General features: G+C 44.6%; 1 protein-coding gene across 1 annotated transcript; it reads left to right on the top strand.

Annotated features, from left to right (window-relative positions):
* Positions 1-749: 749 nt before the first annotated feature.
* LOC122922331 (protein MANBAL-like) lies at positions 750-9,054 on the top strand. Its single transcript, XM_044272906.1, has 3 exons — positions 750-881; positions 3,111-3,278; positions 8,221-9,054. Exons 2-3 carry the CDS (start codon positions 3,129-3,131, stop codon positions 8,326-8,328), a joined length of 258 nt encoding a protein of 85 aa, XP_044128841.1. The 5' UTR covers positions 750-881; positions 3,111-3,128; the 3' UTR covers positions 8,329-9,054.
* The last annotated feature ends 8,297 nt before the right edge of the window (positions 9,055-17,351 follow it).

Here is a 17,351-nt window from a genome sequence, read left to right as displayed (position 1 = left end):
GCAGCCCCCCTGACATGAGCATCGGAGCAGTTCATGCAACGATGCTATCCTTTGACCTGCACTAAATCGCACAGAGCAAAGGCCTTTTTTGGAGATCCGGTGACATACCGGGGCTCTCCATGGGGCTGCCAGGAAGCCAGGTGATATCACCGGCACTGATGGGTGGGATTTAGCGCTGCCCTAGCCAGTAAAACGGCTAGGGCAGCGCTAAAGCCCGCCAATCAGAGCCAGGGACGTGACAGAACACACTGCCGGGCGGAAGTTTCCGCCCGGCCGTTTGTTATTGAAAAAAAAGTGAGACCTTGCCCTGCGCGATCTAGCGGAGTATGAGATGCTCAATGCTAGTCTCAGGGGGGCTGCCTGGGTGAAAATAAAGGGTATGTCCGGGTTCAGCTCTGAACCCGGACAACCCTTTTACGGTGAAAAATTGCAGGGTCCTTAAGGGGTTAAAGGACTAAAGAGGGGCTAAACATTGACATATTGATATTTATTATTTGACAACATGCTGCTGTAATACGTGACTGACTCACTTTACATCAGTCACTTAGAGTCTCCACACATTTTAACATTCAAAGAGAGCACCCGTTTTCATGTCAGTCAGTGGGACTGTAATTCCCAGCACACCTAGTTATAGCTCCTGAGCAGGGGCTTTGTGTCTACAGTATACTCCTGCGCTCTGGTTGCAAGAGACACAGCAGTCAGTATATATTTAGCGCATAAAGAGCGCCCGCCATTTTTATGGAGACCAAGTTACCAGCCTTACACAGGAGCGCAGGCAAAATGGCCGCTCCGTTCACCATCCCAGTCCATAGAAAGTCGTCATTTCCGTGCAGCGGTACAATCCCTTCCTGGTGACCCGCGGGGGGCTCTGTCCTTTGTCTGTGAGTGTTATAATAATGTAAAACTCTGTATGTGTACTGATAGTGCAGAGCATGATGTCCTCCCTGTCCCACTAGCCTTACTTTTCACATACCTGCTCAGCTATAGCACTGACATATTCCACTGCGCAGTACAAGCAGCTGTAACTGGCTTTCCTATGTATTAGCTGGTAGATGACACCTTGTCACAAACCACCAGCAGCAGTTGTCCCTTGGCAACCTCACTGTCCTGCTGCTGTCCTGTTAACCCTTTAAGGACATGGCCATTTTCCATTATTTTCTTTCTTTACTGCCAGCGCCATTTACTATTGCACACAATGTAGGGGAAAGAAATCCAAATGTTGAGGAATTGGGGAAATAATACAGCAATTCTGCCCCAGTTTTCTGAGTTTTGGCGTATCCTATAGATTATCTTCATTCTCCAAGTCAGTGCGATGATGGAGCCGGAGAAGATGACGGCACATTAGATCGTAGTCTTTCACCAAGACAATGCAGTGCAGTCTGCAGGCAGCGTGTTAGGGCTCAGACGGCCGTATGAATGGGTCCGCATCCATTCCACAATTTTGCAGAACGGGTGCGGACCCATTCATTTCCATGGGGTAGCAAAAGACACGGACACAACACCGTGTGCTGTCCGCATCCATAGTTCCGTTCCGCGGCCCCGCAATAAAGATAGAGCATGTCTTATTGTTGTCCACAATTGCGGACAAGAATAGGCATTTCTATCATAGTGCAGGCCGTGTGTAGTCCGCAAAACACTACGGCTGTCTGAATGGGCCCTTATAGAGCGGGAGGAGCTGCGCAGAGTGATTATAGCTTTATGGGAAATAATCAGATTCCACCTTTTATTTTTCACAGCTCCTTTGGAAAATGAAAGGTGGGATCTGATTGGTTGCTATGGGCAACTAAGTCTGTTCTACTTTACACCAGTTTGATAAATGATGCCCCCTATATATCCGTCTGCTCAGCTCCTCCTGCTCTATAACCTGCTCCCTGCCGAATACACTGCATTTCCATGGTGACAGGTTCCCTTTAAGGCCAGTTGTCATGACTTTTTTTTATTTTTTTGCCATTGCTTTGGTTTTGTGTAACCTCTGTATTTTTTTGCCTCTGTATTGCAGTAACCGCTATAAAAGAGTTAAAAAACACCACATAACAGTCTCTTGTGAGAACTCCCTAAGGCCTCCTGCACACGACCGTGTCCGTTTTATGATCTGCAAAATACGGAAATGGTCCGTGTGCATCCTGCAATGTAAAAAAAGCCTATTCATGTCCGCAAAATGTACAAGAATAGGACAGGTTTTATCATTTGCGGCCCAGATGCAGGCAGCACGTGGATGTCGTGCGTGTGCTGTCGTTTTATTTTATTTAAAATTTTTCATAGAAAAAGTCTATGTGTAATCTACAAAAAAATGCGGATTGGTCACAGACCAAAGATATGGTCGCGTGTATGAGGCCAGAAGGCTGGGTCTATAAGGCGACACGTGTTGCGCAACAATAAGGGCACAACTACATTTATGTCGCACCAATGTCGTGCAACATTTTTGTAATGATAGTCAATGGTGTCACACTGCGACGCAACAGTCGCAGCAGGTCACAGTGCGACACTATCGACTATCATTAGCCCTAGCCTAAGGGTGCTGCCAGACACTTTTTTTTTTTTTATGGCATACAAAAGCGTCTGACTTGTGAACGTTTTTTGTAGTGTATATTGTGGCATTTTTTTGTCGCTATAAAATAATGCTCGTGTGTGCTGCTTTTAATATTTTTATAGTCTTCTATGTTAAATCTGGAGCTGGCAATTTTTTTGTAAAAGAATGCTTAAAGAACACCTGCAAAAAAAAAAACACAGAAAACTGCAAAATGCCTAAAAACACAACCCAATAATCGAAGTTTTCTGATCATCCGAGATTCAGCCCAGGTGAGAGTGTCCTGACTGCAGAAGAAACTAACTTCAGGCAGGGGGTCCGACATCCCACCCTGCCAGTAATCAGCTTTCAACACTAGCTCTGGCGCTAGAACTACACAGCGCCATCCATTGGGTAGTGGACAGAGCTGGTAATTGCAGTGCCTATTGCAGTGAAGAGAATGGGAGCAGCGCTGCAGTAACCGGCTCTGTCCACTATACAATGGATGGCGCTGGAGCTGCTAACGGACCGCTGACCTCATGTATATAACTCTGACACGGTAAGACGACCTATGAGTATAACATATTGCTCTCCGTGCTGTTAGGTGGGCGTCCAGTATACCATGCCAGACCTTCTGGATCTCTCGCCACCCGACATTCCTGAACCGACCCTCCTAGAGACCCTGCTGCGCTATGGATTATTTTGTGGCGCAATTTTCCAGCTCATTTGCATTTTGGCTATTATATTCCCTGGGAGCAAATCACAGGAAATGGTGAGTTATGTGATCGTCTTGGATAATGAGCGCCAAATCCCCAGCGCTAATCTCAAAGGTGGGCAATAAATGAAGACATTTCATGCACCAGCCGTAAAAACCTGCTTAGGGTACTTTCACACTTGCGGCAGAGTGATCCGGCAAGCAGTCCCGTATCCGGAACTTTCTGCCGGATCAGGCAATCTGCTTTGAAATGGACAGCATTTGTAGATGGATCCGTATGCGGATCCGTCTCACAAATGCAGTGCAAGAACGGATCCGTCTCTCCGTTTGTCATACGGACAAACGGATCAGTTTCTATTTTTTTTTTTTCACTTTTCTACCGGTCTGCGCTTGCGGAAGGACGGATCCGGCATTCCAGCAACTGATCCGGAATTTTAGACGGAAATAATACTGCAGCGTGCTGTGGTATTTCCTTCGTCCAAAACGCCGTTCAGTGACTGAACTGAAGACATCCTAAAGCATCCTGAACGGATTTCTCTCCATTTAGAATGCATGGGGATATGCCTGATCAGTTCTTTTCCGGTATTGAGCCCCTATGAAAAGAAAAACACTAGTGTGAAAGTAGCCTTAGTCGTCTTAGGGTACTTTCACACTAGCGTTTTTCTTTTCCGGCATAGAGTTCTGTCCTAGGGGCTCAATTCCGGAAAAGAACTGATCAGGTATATTTTTTTTCCATAGGAATGTATTAGTGCCAGATAGGGCATTCAAATTGCCGCATTGACGGATCCGGTATTCCAGTCTGCGCATGCGCAAACCCTTAAAAATGTGAAAAAAATAAATACCGGATCCGTTTTGCCGGGATGACACCGGAAAAACAGATCTGGTATTGCAATGCATTTTTCTGACTGATCAGGATCCTGATAAGTCTGAAAAATGCCTGATCAGTCAGAAAAAATTACATGCTTTTGCATACAGTTTGCCTGATCGGAACTGCCTGCCGGAATCAAACAACGCAAGTGTGAAAGTACCCTAAGGGCATCTGTCAGCAGATTTGTACCTATGACACTGGCTGACCTGTTACATGGACGCTTTGCAGCTGAAGGCATCTGTGTTGGTCCCATGTTCATATGTAGCTGCATGAAAAATGCTGAGAAAAATGGTGCTTTAATATATGAGCCTCTAGGAGCAACAGGGGGCGTTGCCTTTACACCTATATGCTCTGCTCTCTCTGCAGCTGCCACGTCCTCTCCACTTTGATTTACAGGGCCAGGTGTCGTTTTCACTGCCTGGTCCTTTCAATCATAGCGCACAGGACGCGGCAGTTGCAGAGAGAGCAGAGCCTCTAAGTGTAAAGGCAACTCCCCCATTGCACCTAGAGGCTTACTTGCATATAACCCATACTTAGAGTAAAAGGCACTACATTTATTAAGAGGTGTACTACATATAATACAATGTTGGGTGGTTCTCTAAAGACAGAACATGGGGATGTGGTCATCATGGTGGGACCATTAGTCCAGGACACATGCTGTACCATCTAACCCACAAAGGCTGCACGCCGTGTTCTGTCTGTCCTGCCCACTGCCATTTACCTGGAATTACCCCCACTCTGCACGGCCTACCCCTGAGACCTCTGGACCTACCGGCCTTCCAACACAAGACTGTGGGAGATTCACCTCAGGCCCTAGCTGGAAACCCTGCCTGATTTAAAGGGGTTATCCAATGATTAATTAAAAAAAATGAAGGTCAGACATTGTATGGTACGTGTCCTTATTGCGGCAGCTCTCACTATTACGGCTCAGGGCGCGCGCCCCTTCTGCTGCAGCTCTTTCCCTGTAATTGTCACAACTTCTATCAGAAGAGACGGCTGGTAGCATATGAAGGGAGAAACTGAGCATGTGCGACCACCTTAGCGAGGTGGATATGAGGAAAAGAACTAACAGCGGTTGGCGCTACGCAGGTACATTTTATTGAATAGCTCACTGGCAAGACTACATTTTTAATTACATGCAATTACAAAAGTATTGAGATCTAGATGTTAGTTTGAAAAATGTAAAATATTTTAACTGTTTCTCTGCCGAGCCTTGTGACTGCACAGCTGTGGCAGTGACCGCTTGTAGCCAGAAACTCCAGGCCCACAATCCACCTACCGCTCGGTTTGTGTCAGCAGGGGCCAAAGGCAAGATGGAAATCCTATTGTAACCACCACCTGCCTGAATATGGACCCCAATCGGCCATGCGACCCCATGATTATGAATGAAAGACAGAAATCTACCCCTGCATATAACCTGCTCAGTCACCATTTTCTGTCTTTCTAGTTAATACATTTATCAGTAAATTTCAGACTATGCCCACTTTTTCACATTATTAAAGGGGTTTACTGGGGGTTTAATAGTGATGGTCTATTCTCATGATCAATCATCAGTATCTGACACCAGACACCCCCCACCGATCAGCTGTTTAAAGAGGCCACAGTGCTCTGGTGAGCAACGTGGCCTCCTTGTGGCTGTGCTTGGTATTGCGGCTCAGTTGAATAGGACTGAGCTGCATATACTGTAGGCCCAGGGTTGCCAACCAGAATTTTTCTTTTTTTCTGGACAACTTATCCCAAATACATGGACAGCCAACATTTTTTTTTTACGGACAAATTGAAAAACCGTAATGAATTATATAAATAATAAGTAATACATGTCTATAGCTCATTAGCTGTAAAATTATGATAAACTAGTGAGGCCATCACCAGCCTCAAAAAAATTACAGACACATCTATGTTTTTCACAGACACAGGAAAAAAAAGTCACCTACAGTCGTGGCCAAAAGTTTTGAGAATTACATAAATATTGGAAAAGTTGCTGCTTAAGTTTTTATAATAGCAATTTGCATATACTCCAGAATGTTATGAAGAGTGATCAGATGAATTGCATAGTCCTTCTTTGCCATGAAAATTAACTTAATCCCAAAAAAACCTTTCCACTGCATTTCATTGCTGTCATTAAAGGACCTGCTGAGATCATTTCAGTAATCTTCTTGTTAACTCAGGTGAGAATGTTGACAAGCACAAGGTTGGAGATCAATATGTCAGGCTGATTGGGTTAAAATGGCAGACTTGACCTGTTAAAAGGAGGGTGATGCTTGACATCATTGTTCTTCCATTGTTAACCATGGTGACCTGCAAAGAAACGCGTGTAGCCATCGTTGCATAAAAATGGCTTCACAGGCAAGGATATTGTGGCTACTAAGATTGCACCTCAATCAACAATTTATAGGATCATCAAGAACTTCAAGGAAAGAGGTTCAATTCTTGTTAAGAAGGCTTCAGGGCGTCCAAAAAAGTCCAGCAAGCGCCAGGATCGTCTCCTAAAGAGGATTCAGCTGCGGGATCGGAGTGCCACCAGTGCAGAGCTTGCTCAGGAATGGCAGCAGGCAGGTGTGAGCGCATCTGCACGTACAGTGAGGCGAAGAATTTTGGAAGATGGCCTGGTGTCAAGAAGGAGCCACTTCTCTCCAAAAAAAACATCAGGGACAGATTGATCTTCTGCAGAAAATATGGTGAATGGACTGCTGAGGACTGGGGCAAAGTCATATTCTCCAATGAAGCCTCTTTCCGATTGTTTGGGGCATCAGGAAAAAGGCTAGTCCGGAGAAGAAAAGGTGAGCGTTACCATCAGTCCTGTGTCATGCCAACAGTAAAGCATCCTGAGACCATTCATGTGTGGGGTTGCTTCTCATCCAAGGGAGTGGGCTCACTCACAATTTTGCCCAAAAACACAGCCATGAATAAAGAATGGTACCAACCCTCCAACAGCAACTTCTTCCAACAATCCAACAACAGTTTGGTGAAGAACAATGCATTTTCCAGCACGATGGAGCACCGTGCCATAAGGCAAAAGTGATAACTAAGTGGCTCGGGGACCAAAACGTTGACATTTTGGGTCCATGGCCTGGAAACTCCCCAGATCTTAATCCCATTGAGAACTTGTGGTCAATCCTCAAGAGGCGGGTGGACAAACAAAAACCCACTAATTCTGACAAACTCCAAGAAGTGATTATGAAAGAACGGGTTGCTATCAGTCAAGAATTGGCCCAGAAGTTGATTCAGAGCATGCCCAGTCGAATTGCAGAGGTCCTGAAAAAGAAGGGCCAACACTGCAAATACTGACTCTTTGCATAAATGTCATGTAATTGTCGGTAAAAGCCTTTGAAACGTATGACGTGCGTGTAATTATATTTCACTACATCACAGAAACAACTGAAACAAAGATCTAAAAGCAGTTTAGCAGCAAACTTTGTGAAAACTAATATTTGTGTCATTCTCAAAACTTTTGGCCACGACTGTATTTTTAAGGACTGTCCAGAAATTTCTGGACGGTTGGTAACCCTGTATAAGCCACGTGACCAACGAACGTTACGATACTAGCCTAGGAAGAGGCCACAACACACATGGAGCGCAGCATGCTCTTCAAAAAGCTGAACGACGGGGGTGCTGGGAATCCGACCCTACTGATCACGTATTGAAGACCTGAGAATAGGTCGTAAATATTAAAAACCCGGACAACCCCTTTAATATTGTGCCTTCTCCCTTGTAGCGGCGGCGTGGTGTAATTATAACTGCTCATCCCATTCAAGTGCATGCTGCAGTTGTAATTACATTGACTCCTGTAGATCAGCTGTTTGAAGAGACATGTCACTCTGGTGAGCACCGCAGCCTCTTCCTTGGCGAAAGACGTTCATCGATCACGTGGCCTAGGTGCAGATCAGTCCCGCTCAAGTGAATGGGGCTGAGCGCAATACCAAGCAAAGCCACTACACAATGTACGGCGCTGTGCTTAGTAAGGTGTGAGGAGGACGCAGCTCTCACCGTCTCTCCAAACAGCTGATCGTCAGGGGGTGCCAGGAGTTAGACCCCCACTGATCAGATATTGATAACCTATCCTTAGGATAGGTGACCAATATTCTGCTTCTGGAAAACCCCTTTAACATTTGTTATTTCTTGCTTCTACAGGATTCTGAGACATCAGAAGCAAAAATCCCAGAAGTCTTAAGGAAACCCAAGACGGCTCCGGTGACAGTGGGGAAAAAGCAGAAGAAAGAGACAAAGAAAAAGCGGTGAAATGGAAGAAAAAAGCCCAGACAGTTTTTTTTTTTTTGTTTTTTTTTCATTTCTTGCCTGGATTGATCACAAATTTGCAGTCGTTTTAAGAGAAGTGACATTGTGTGGATTGAATGTGCAGTAAGGCCATGCCTGTAGCCACACGTCCTGATGGTATAAGGAGAAAACGCTCTTACTACTCCTGCTATCATGTGCATTACAAGGTGCAGTTTATTGAGATTTGGTTTCTAGTGATCAGGTTACTTTTAGATTCTCTACGTATACTGTATACAGCAACGGCGTAGAAAAAAACACTGCTCGTCTACTCTGTGGACCCGTTCTTGCAAATTGAACCTTTTTTTTCACATTTTTTTCTCCCTGCTTAATCTAGATATGTGTCCCCCAACCTGTGGCTCTCCAACTGTTGCAAAACTACAACTCCCAATGTGACCTGCAACTGTGAGGGCTATAGTTAACAATTGCTGGGGAGACACATGTTGGAAAACCTTTCTCCAGATCATAGTGGTCTCAGCACCTGTACAGACTGATGCCGTAATAACCCCCTGTCAGGAACTCACGAAGCAGACATGCTTACTGGTATTCAGTTGATCACATTTTCTATATAGTATAATATATTGTATTAATGCTACCATATGTATGCATGTCCTTATTGATAGCAACATTTCATTCCCTTACTGTTTTTTATACATTAGCTCATTTTGAACATTAAACAAGTCCGTTTTTTTCCCCCTTTGTTTCTTTTGTTTTTTGAATCTCTGGGTATAGGAGTCACATGGCTATTCTGAGATGCATTCTGTGGCTAGAGGTCAGTCCTTATATCTTACACCACCATTTATACCATTAGTACTTGTAGGGAAGGCTATGTTAAAAAGGCTATGGACAGCTTCTGAGATCTTTTTTTCTGATAGAATTTTATTCATTTTGGGCTAAAAATACTTTTTTTCAATTGGTCTTTATTTAAAAAAATTCATCCATTTCTGAGATACAAGGGTTAAAAATCAGTTTGTTTGCAAGCTGTCATTGCCTGTTTTCTTTGAATACCATCATGTGACGCTCATTATAGCTTAATTCTTATCGAACTGATAAGAATTTAGCTTATAAGTGTTTGTGAAGGCAGGAGATCAGAAATAAGAGCTACACATGAGTCGTCAGATGACAGGATTCAAAGAAAACAGACTGTGAGAGCTTGCAGATAAGCTGATTTTTAACCCTTGTATTTCAGAAACAGCTGAACATTTTTTATAAAGACCAATTCAAAAAATGATTTTTTTAAGCCAAAAATGAAATCATAAAAAAATATTCCTGAGGGTGACTGAACAATGGAACTGACCCTATTATTAAGGAAGGTTGTTCATAGAAACATTCTTTGTGGACTGAGAACATAAAGTGGCCCTGGTAAAAAAATAAAAGTGGCCCCACGTTGTAAGGGGGGTCCAAACTGACAGAAGGCAGAGCAACACAAGTAGGCAGGGTCAGAAATACCATAACACAAAATACCGTCCCAGCAGTACTGTATACCACAGTGCAGCATAATATATTGTCCCAAAAGCAGTCCCTCTGTGGTGGCCATCAATAGCTGCCATCTTCTGTCCTCCATCGGTTGTCTCTGGTTAAGATATGGAGCAGGGGGCTTAGGAGGTGAGATGGGCCACAGCAGCTGAATTCAGGAGGACATGTGTGGTCGCTGGATGGTACATGAGTACCTGATTCTCAGTGTTAATTACAGCAAAGAGATCATTAGGTACGCTCCTGTTTCCGGATAATTGTCCTGTGTAAACAAGCCGCTGATTACCTGATGGACGAGCCAATTCTCATACATTGGGTGATCATCGTATCTTTTGGCCTGCACCCAAAATCGTTTCTGGGTGGCAGATCGTCCAGTGTAAACAGGGATCCACTCCAAAGAAACAATAAATCTGTATGGAGATGAAATACTGCAGGAGCGATCGCTCGTCACCATACCTAGAAGCTGATTGCTGCGTGTAGATCAGGCAATTATTGTGCACGTTTGGCTTGTTCCTGATAATTACCTGGAGAATCTTCCTGTGTGTTTCTACACTGGGAGCTTATCTGCTGGTATACAAGCACCGATTGGTTATCTAGTGTGCTGACAGGCACTCATTTAGTACATTTAAATGTAACAGTCTTCCTACTGAATGATCGTTCCTATGATCATTTGTTCCCATTCAGTTTGCATTTGTAGGCAGCCCCTGTTGACGTCAGATCTTCTGCCAACAGACAAGCAATTGTTCGCCTGCATAAAAGATGTGATTGTCCGTCAGACAAGTGTTTGCTAGTTTTTCGGGTGATCAGCAGAATGCTTACAGAGGGCAGTGATTGGGAAAGGATATTGATAGGAGTGGGTGTTCTTGTAGAAAGGGTTTATACAGAGTGAAGAACGGCTACAAAGAGCATTGTGGCCCCTGATCAAATATATTACATTAAAGTACCCCCCAAGGCTATGATGATGTGGACAGAGAGGGCAATGTGTGTACCACCTAGGGGCAACGTTATATACCACCCACTCTTTTACAGATAGCCTGTTTCTTTCTATTGGGCAGGGGCCATAGACTCTACAGAGAAACTTCCCAGTGGGCTGATGCCCAGGGGTGCCACCCAAGCCCTCCTCACCTCCGCTGGCCGGGTACATATTGATCTGATGCTCTCAGAAGTAATTAACTCTAGGAGCATCAGGTAGTTATGCACCTGGCTGTCAGCCATAGATGCCCTCCGGAATTTAATTGTATTGTTGTCCTCAGGATGGTCATACGGTTGAATACCGTGGTGGGGTTTGGGAGCCCATAATTTGAAAAAAAAAAAGCAAGTAAGGCATTGTGTGACCAAAAAATGGCACCCTCCCCCAAAGAAAATATTTTAAAAAAACATAATTTTCATGAATTTTTCAAGCAAAAAAAAAAAAAAAAGCTCTAAGGGCTGTTTCACATGAGCGAGTTTTCCATCCGGAGGTGACGCGTGTAGTGAACACAAAGCATCCGGACTGAATCCTGACCATTCATTTTGAGAAGTCTGTGTATCGTTGTACACCCATCATCTCTGCGTTCAGGAGAAATCGCAGCATGTTCTATATTCTGGCTGAAGTGAATGGTGTTTGTGTGAAAAACGGAAGGCATCCAGACGCAATGTGTTTCTCACGGATGGTAGCCAGGAGATGGAGACTGTTATTCTTCAGGTTTTCTTTAAGCGCGTGAAAAATGCAAACAATACAGAGGGAAAAACCGTGCACACTGAACGCAATCGCTGAAAAAAAAAAAACGATATCAGAACGTGTCTCCTAGTTCGTGTCTGCACATGCTTGATCAATGGAAGGACAAGGGCACTCAGTTATGGTTGACAGAGAAATTGGTCCCATTAGAGCTAATATGGCTGACGGGGTAGAAACTAAAGGCTGGAGCACAAAAATCTGAATCTACAAGAGAGAGGCTGCACGTAAGGATTCAGGAGCAACTACCATCAGAATGTTTTATCATATGTTAATATTCGATGTTGTTTTTTTTTTTTTTGCAACAAATTTTTTTTTTTTTTTTTGCAGTCACTCAGTGTATTCAGGTTCCTGTCCTGACTCTTTAACTTAGGCCCCTTTCACACGAGCGACTTTTCCGTACTGGTGTAATGCGTGATATGAACGCATAGCACCTGCACTGAATCCTGACCCATTCATTTTTTTCACACATCAGTTCTGCGTTGTTTGAAAAACGCTGCATGTTCTATATTCTGCGTTTTTCACGCTGCCCTGGCCCCATAAAAGTAAATGGGGCTTCAGTGAAAAACGCATTGCATCTGGAAGCAAGTGCAATGCGTTTTTAACTGATGGTTGCTACGAGATGTTGTTTGTAAACCTTCAGTTTTTTATCACGCGGGTGAAAAACGCATCAAAACGCATTGCACCCGCGTGGAAACAACTGAACGCAACTGCAGACAAAACTGAACTTGATTGCAAAATGGTGCGAGTTTCACTGAACACACCCTGAACGCATCCGGACCTAATCCGTCACGCTCGTGTGAAAGAGGCCTTACTCCTTTGTTTGGACCTTTAGCACAGCAGACAGCCTCACTTGACTTACCATACACTGTGGTCAGAGAGCGCCCCCTGTAGTGAGTGACTCAATTAGAGCAGCACACAGTACACTGCACGGCTCTTCTTTATTGAGACTTATCAATAGAACTGTTATCCCAATTCTACTAATCTACTAGTAGGCCCCTTTCACACGAGCGAGTTTTCTGCGCGGGTGCAATGCGTGACGAGAACGCAGAGCACCCGCACTGAATCCTGACCCAATCATTTCAATGGGTCTGTTTACATGAGCGTTTTTTTTATATGCATTAGTTCTGCGTTGCGGCAAAAAAACGCAGCCTTTTCTATATGTTCTGCATGTTCTATGTTCATATGTCATATGCATATGTTCTGCGTTTTTCATGCATTCCTGGCCCCATAGAAGTGAATGGGGCTTCAGTGAAAAACGCATTGCATCCGGAAGCAAGTGCGGGTGCGATGCGTTTTTCACTGAGGGTTGCTAAGAGATGTTGTTTGTAAACCTTCAGTTTTTATCACGCGTGTGAAAAATGCCTCAAAACGCATTGCACCCACGTGGAAAAACCTGAACAACTGAACGCAATCGCAGACAAAACTGACTGAACTTGCTTGCAAAATAATGCGAGTTTCACTGAACGCATCCGGACCTAATCCGTCACGCTCGTGTGAAAGAGGCCTTACACAAGCAGGTAACGTTCTTTTCACAGCAGCGGTAAACTTACAGAGGCCTACTTATCTATATAACGGTTTTATCTCTGTTCTCACTTCTACGGGAGGACAGTATTTTGTATATAAAGAGGTTGTGCCAAGTATGAAAGTTATCCTCTATCCACAGGATACGGGATAACTAATTCATCGGTGAGGGTCCAACTGCTGGGACCCCCATTATCCTAAGAAGGGGGATCCCATGTGCCCTGCAGCTGTACTGTATTGATGCTCAATGGGACTGCTATAAATCTCTTGTGGCATAACTTTTAAAGAGCAAACCTTTGCATCAAATTTTAATATGATTCCCTAAATTTTCCCCATTTCTATTTTACTTTTACCTCTCTAAAGTGCAACATTCCCTGTGCGCTTAAAGGGAGTCTGTCACCTCCATATGGCCATATACAGTGCTTACATGGCTCTGTAGCACACCTATACAGGATTGTAACGGTACCTTTATTCTTTGTCTTTAGACTTGTACAAGCAGGAAAAACCAAGTTTAATTCATATGCAAATGAGCACTCGCAAGTGCCCAGGGGCGGCGTTCAGTGTGTAGGTGCCCAGGCTGCTCTGCCTTCTTTTCACTTTACTCCTCCCCAGTCTCTTCCTTTGCCCTATCGATGAGGCAAGAGACTTGGAGGGCGGGCAAAGGAAGAGACTGGGGAGGAGTAAAGTGAAAAGAAGGCAGAGCAGCCTGGGCACCTACACACTGAACACCGCCCCTGGGCACCTACACACTGAACGCCGCCCCTGGGCACTTGCGAGTGCTTATTTGCATATGAATTAAACTTCATTTTTCCTGCTTGTACAAGTCTAAAGAAAAGAACAAAGGTACCGTTACAATCCTGTATAGGTGTGCTACAGAGCCATGTAAGCGCTGTATATGGCCATATGGAGGTGACAGACTCTCTTTAAAACTCAGTTCTCCATACACCCCTGACAGCTCAACGGAGTATGGGCTGTGAAGTTTATGAATGGGGCCTCAGCAGCGCAGGAAGTACGGGCAGGAGCGCATATTGCTGCTCCTGCCCATGCTCCCCGGAGGATTACTAACTCCTGGCATAGCACATGGGTACCCTGTACCCATCTACTATGTCAGGATTAGCTGAGCGGAGCGGCTCCTGCTTCTGCCTGCCCCGCTAACCTAAGAGCTGACATGCAGGATTCTTAGCTTAGCCAAGCAGGCACAGGCAGGAGCCCGCTGCGCTCAGTTAATCCTGGCATAGTAGATGGCTACAGAGTACCCATATGCTATGCAAGGAGTTAGTAATCCTCCGGGGGGTACAGGCAGGAGCAGCAATGTGCGCTCCTGCCCGTACTCACAGCGCTGCTGCAGCCCCATTCATAAACTTCACACTCCGTACACCGCTGAGCTGTCAGCGGTGTATGGAGAACTGAGTTTTAAGAGCACAGGGAATGGTGCACTTTAGGTAGGGAAAAGACTAAGAAAAATACAAAATGAATAAATAAAGCATATTAGAAAATGGTTTTTTTTCGGGCATTAGGAACATCTTATTAAAATTTGATGCAAAGGTTTAGTTACTCTTTAATAAATCAAATCTATTTGTTTGGTCGGCACTCCGAGAAACAGCGGTGCACATGGCAGGGTCAATCGCGATATACTGCAAATAGGAAATATCCCGGCACTCGGATCATTCCAAGTGTTTATTCAGACATCAGTTACGATACTTATTGTAACTTTTTTTTTTAATAGCGAAGTTCTGCCAAAAATTCTATAGTTTTTAAAATGAATATTGATTAAAAAGAAAAAACCCTTTCGGACCGAAGTGTCCTTCTAAAAGGGTTGTGCAGTGCAAAGATATCAATGACTTGTCCTCAGGAGAGGTCATCAATATCAGATTGGCAAGGTCTGACTCCCGGCACCTCGGCTGATCAGCAATTTGTCAGGGTAGCGGCGACTGTGCGATCGCTGCTTCTGCTTGTGTGTCGCCCCGCTTGCGCAGTGTAATTACAATTGTTTGTCCCATTCAAGTGAATATACTGTCATTACACTGCACGCCCACTGCTAATGAGACAGCGCTACCCCTTCAAACTGCTGATTGGTGGGGGTGCTGAGAGTCAGTGTAGTCAATGGGGATGCGGAAGTTCGCGGCATCTTCCGGCTGTGCCGGATACTTGAACTCCGGCAGACTATTCCTCTGCCGAAACAGCCTGACGGATTTCACAAAGCAGATGTGAACGTAGCCTTAGGATACTATGAGGATAAAGATAAGGTGTACGTGAAGAAACTATTATCATCTAGAGTCGGAGAACTTGTTCTACATTTTATGAAGATCAACACAAAGTGTGAAGAGGAGCATGGCGAGAACCACTTAGGTGCGTGAAGGATTCTTGAAAGAAATGTCATGCTAATTGTCCCATCGTACGCTAATGCTTTTTGTGTTTTTATTGAAATCTTTCTTGTAAATTCTTATTTTTAGACTTCAAGTACGTATTTATTTCTATGCAAACACTAAAAGAAAGTCTGCAAGTTCCATCAGTTATAAAGATGATACACATCATGATAAAAAGTACACGCTCCGCCTACATGGAGCAATTTAGTAGGTGACTCAAATTCTTGACGTATTCACGGACTAAATCTTTTGCATGTTCAATGAGTTATTTTGAATATATCCAAGTACAAAAGTGGCATTTTGCTTTAAAAACAAACAAATATGCATAGAAAACAAACTTGTGGCGGCTTTTCTTTTTTATGGCGGCAGTACTATGCCATTGACAATGAAATATAACAGTGTCCTTCTGTAGCAGTCAGCACCAATGAGAAGACCTCCTCTGTAGACAATCTTATGTCATCTTACCGCTGCTGTGAGCGTAGCGTCTGATGTTCTATTTGGTCACTACCGGGGGCTCTCTCTGGTCGTAGTTAGAGTCTGACGTAGTTAAAGGGGTTTTACAGAGGATAGGTCATCAGTATCTGATAGTGGTGGCCGACACTCAGGAACCCCGCCAATTGGCTGTTTGAGAAGACAGAGGCGCTCTCAGTAGCACCCCGGCCTTCTCGCTGCTTTCCCTAGGCCAGGGATGCCCAACCTGCGGCCCTCCAGCTGTTGCAAAACTACAACTCCCAACATTCCAAGACAGCTATCAGCCTACAGCAGGGCATGATGAGAGTTGTAGCTGCCCTAGGCCATGTGATGTCACGGTCATTGGCGAATGTGGAGGAGCCGCGATGTACTGATGTCTGAATAAACACTTGGAATGATCCGAGTGTCGGGATTTTTCCTATTTGCAGTACGTGTGTTTGGTTTCCAGAGAGAAGGCCGCAGCACTAATGTCTTCTCAAACGTCTGATTGGCAGGGGTCCCGGCTGTTGGACCTCCACTGATCAGATAATGATGACCTATCCAGAGCATAGGTCATGAGTTATAAAATCCACTCGAAAAGGGTTGGCCAAAACAATCCAAGCTAGGGCTCATCCACACGTGCGTTACCCGGCTGTGCCCATATTGCAGCCCGCAAACAGCGGATCCACAATATGCGGGCACCGGCCGCGTGCTCACCACATCACGGATGCGGACCCTTTCACTTGAATGGGTCCGCAATCCGGAAGGTGCTGTGTGGAACAGAGGCACTACAGAGCGCTTCCTTCTCTCTGCGCCTTCGCACCGCAGAAAAAATAGAACATGTTCTATTTTTTTTGCGGTGCGGATAGATCATGGACCCATTCAGTTGAATCCATTGAATGTGTCTGGATCCGTTGGGGCAGCCGTACGGATAGTGCCTGTGCATGAGACCTTAAAAGGGGGCTCAAGTCCATGCTGTACCCCAGTAATCCGACATGTATTGTTCAGCTCACCTGCGCTGCTTGTCACAAGGCCACTTCTTCAATGGAAACTTCAATGGGCCTTGTGACGAGCAGCTCAGGCGAGCTGGAGGTTACATGTGTGATTAGTGCGGCACAGCTTGATCTGCTCATTTAGCCCGAATTCTTTTAGGGTGGCCAATCCAAGTGCTTGCTGTGCCAAAAGTCCAAACAAAGAGGAAGGTAAGGAGTCCGGGCAGCAAGTACAATATGTGGACTGACGTCCAACAATTATATCCAGAAAACCATCTTCCTGTTTTTTTTTATCAATTAATATGTCATAAAGAAAATTATGATGGAAGTGTCCCTGTAACCTCAGGATTATTGGGTGTATAATAATATCACAGGGCAGCTTTACCCCAGTCTAGTTCATGGGACAAAAATAATCACAGGGTGTTAATAAATATAAACCTCTACAAATAGCCTTCAGCTATTGCAAAACTA

This window comes from Bufo gargarizans, unplaced genomic scaffold, assembly GCF_014858855.1.
Source record: "Bufo gargarizans isolate SCDJY-AF-19 unplaced genomic scaffold, ASM1485885v1 fragScaff_scaffold_1_pilon:::fragment_2:::debris, whole genome shotgun sequence".
Lineage (NCBI taxonomy): Eukaryota > Metazoa > Chordata > Amphibia > Anura > Bufonidae > Bufo > Bufo gargarizans.
Note: the sequence above shows the minus strand (reverse complement) of the source record. Positions and strands in the feature narration are given on the sequence as shown.

Bases quoted from the DNA above. Each gene is read 5' to 3' on its own strand.
- LOC122922331 (XM_044272906.1), top strand. From the start codon at position 3,129: ATGCCAGACCTTCTGGATCTCTCGCCACCCGACATTCCTGAACCGACC. The intron at 3,279-8,220 runs GTGAGTTATGTG...TTGCTTCTACAG, and splicing joins GGAGCAAATCACAGGAAATG to GATTCTGAGACATCAGAAGC.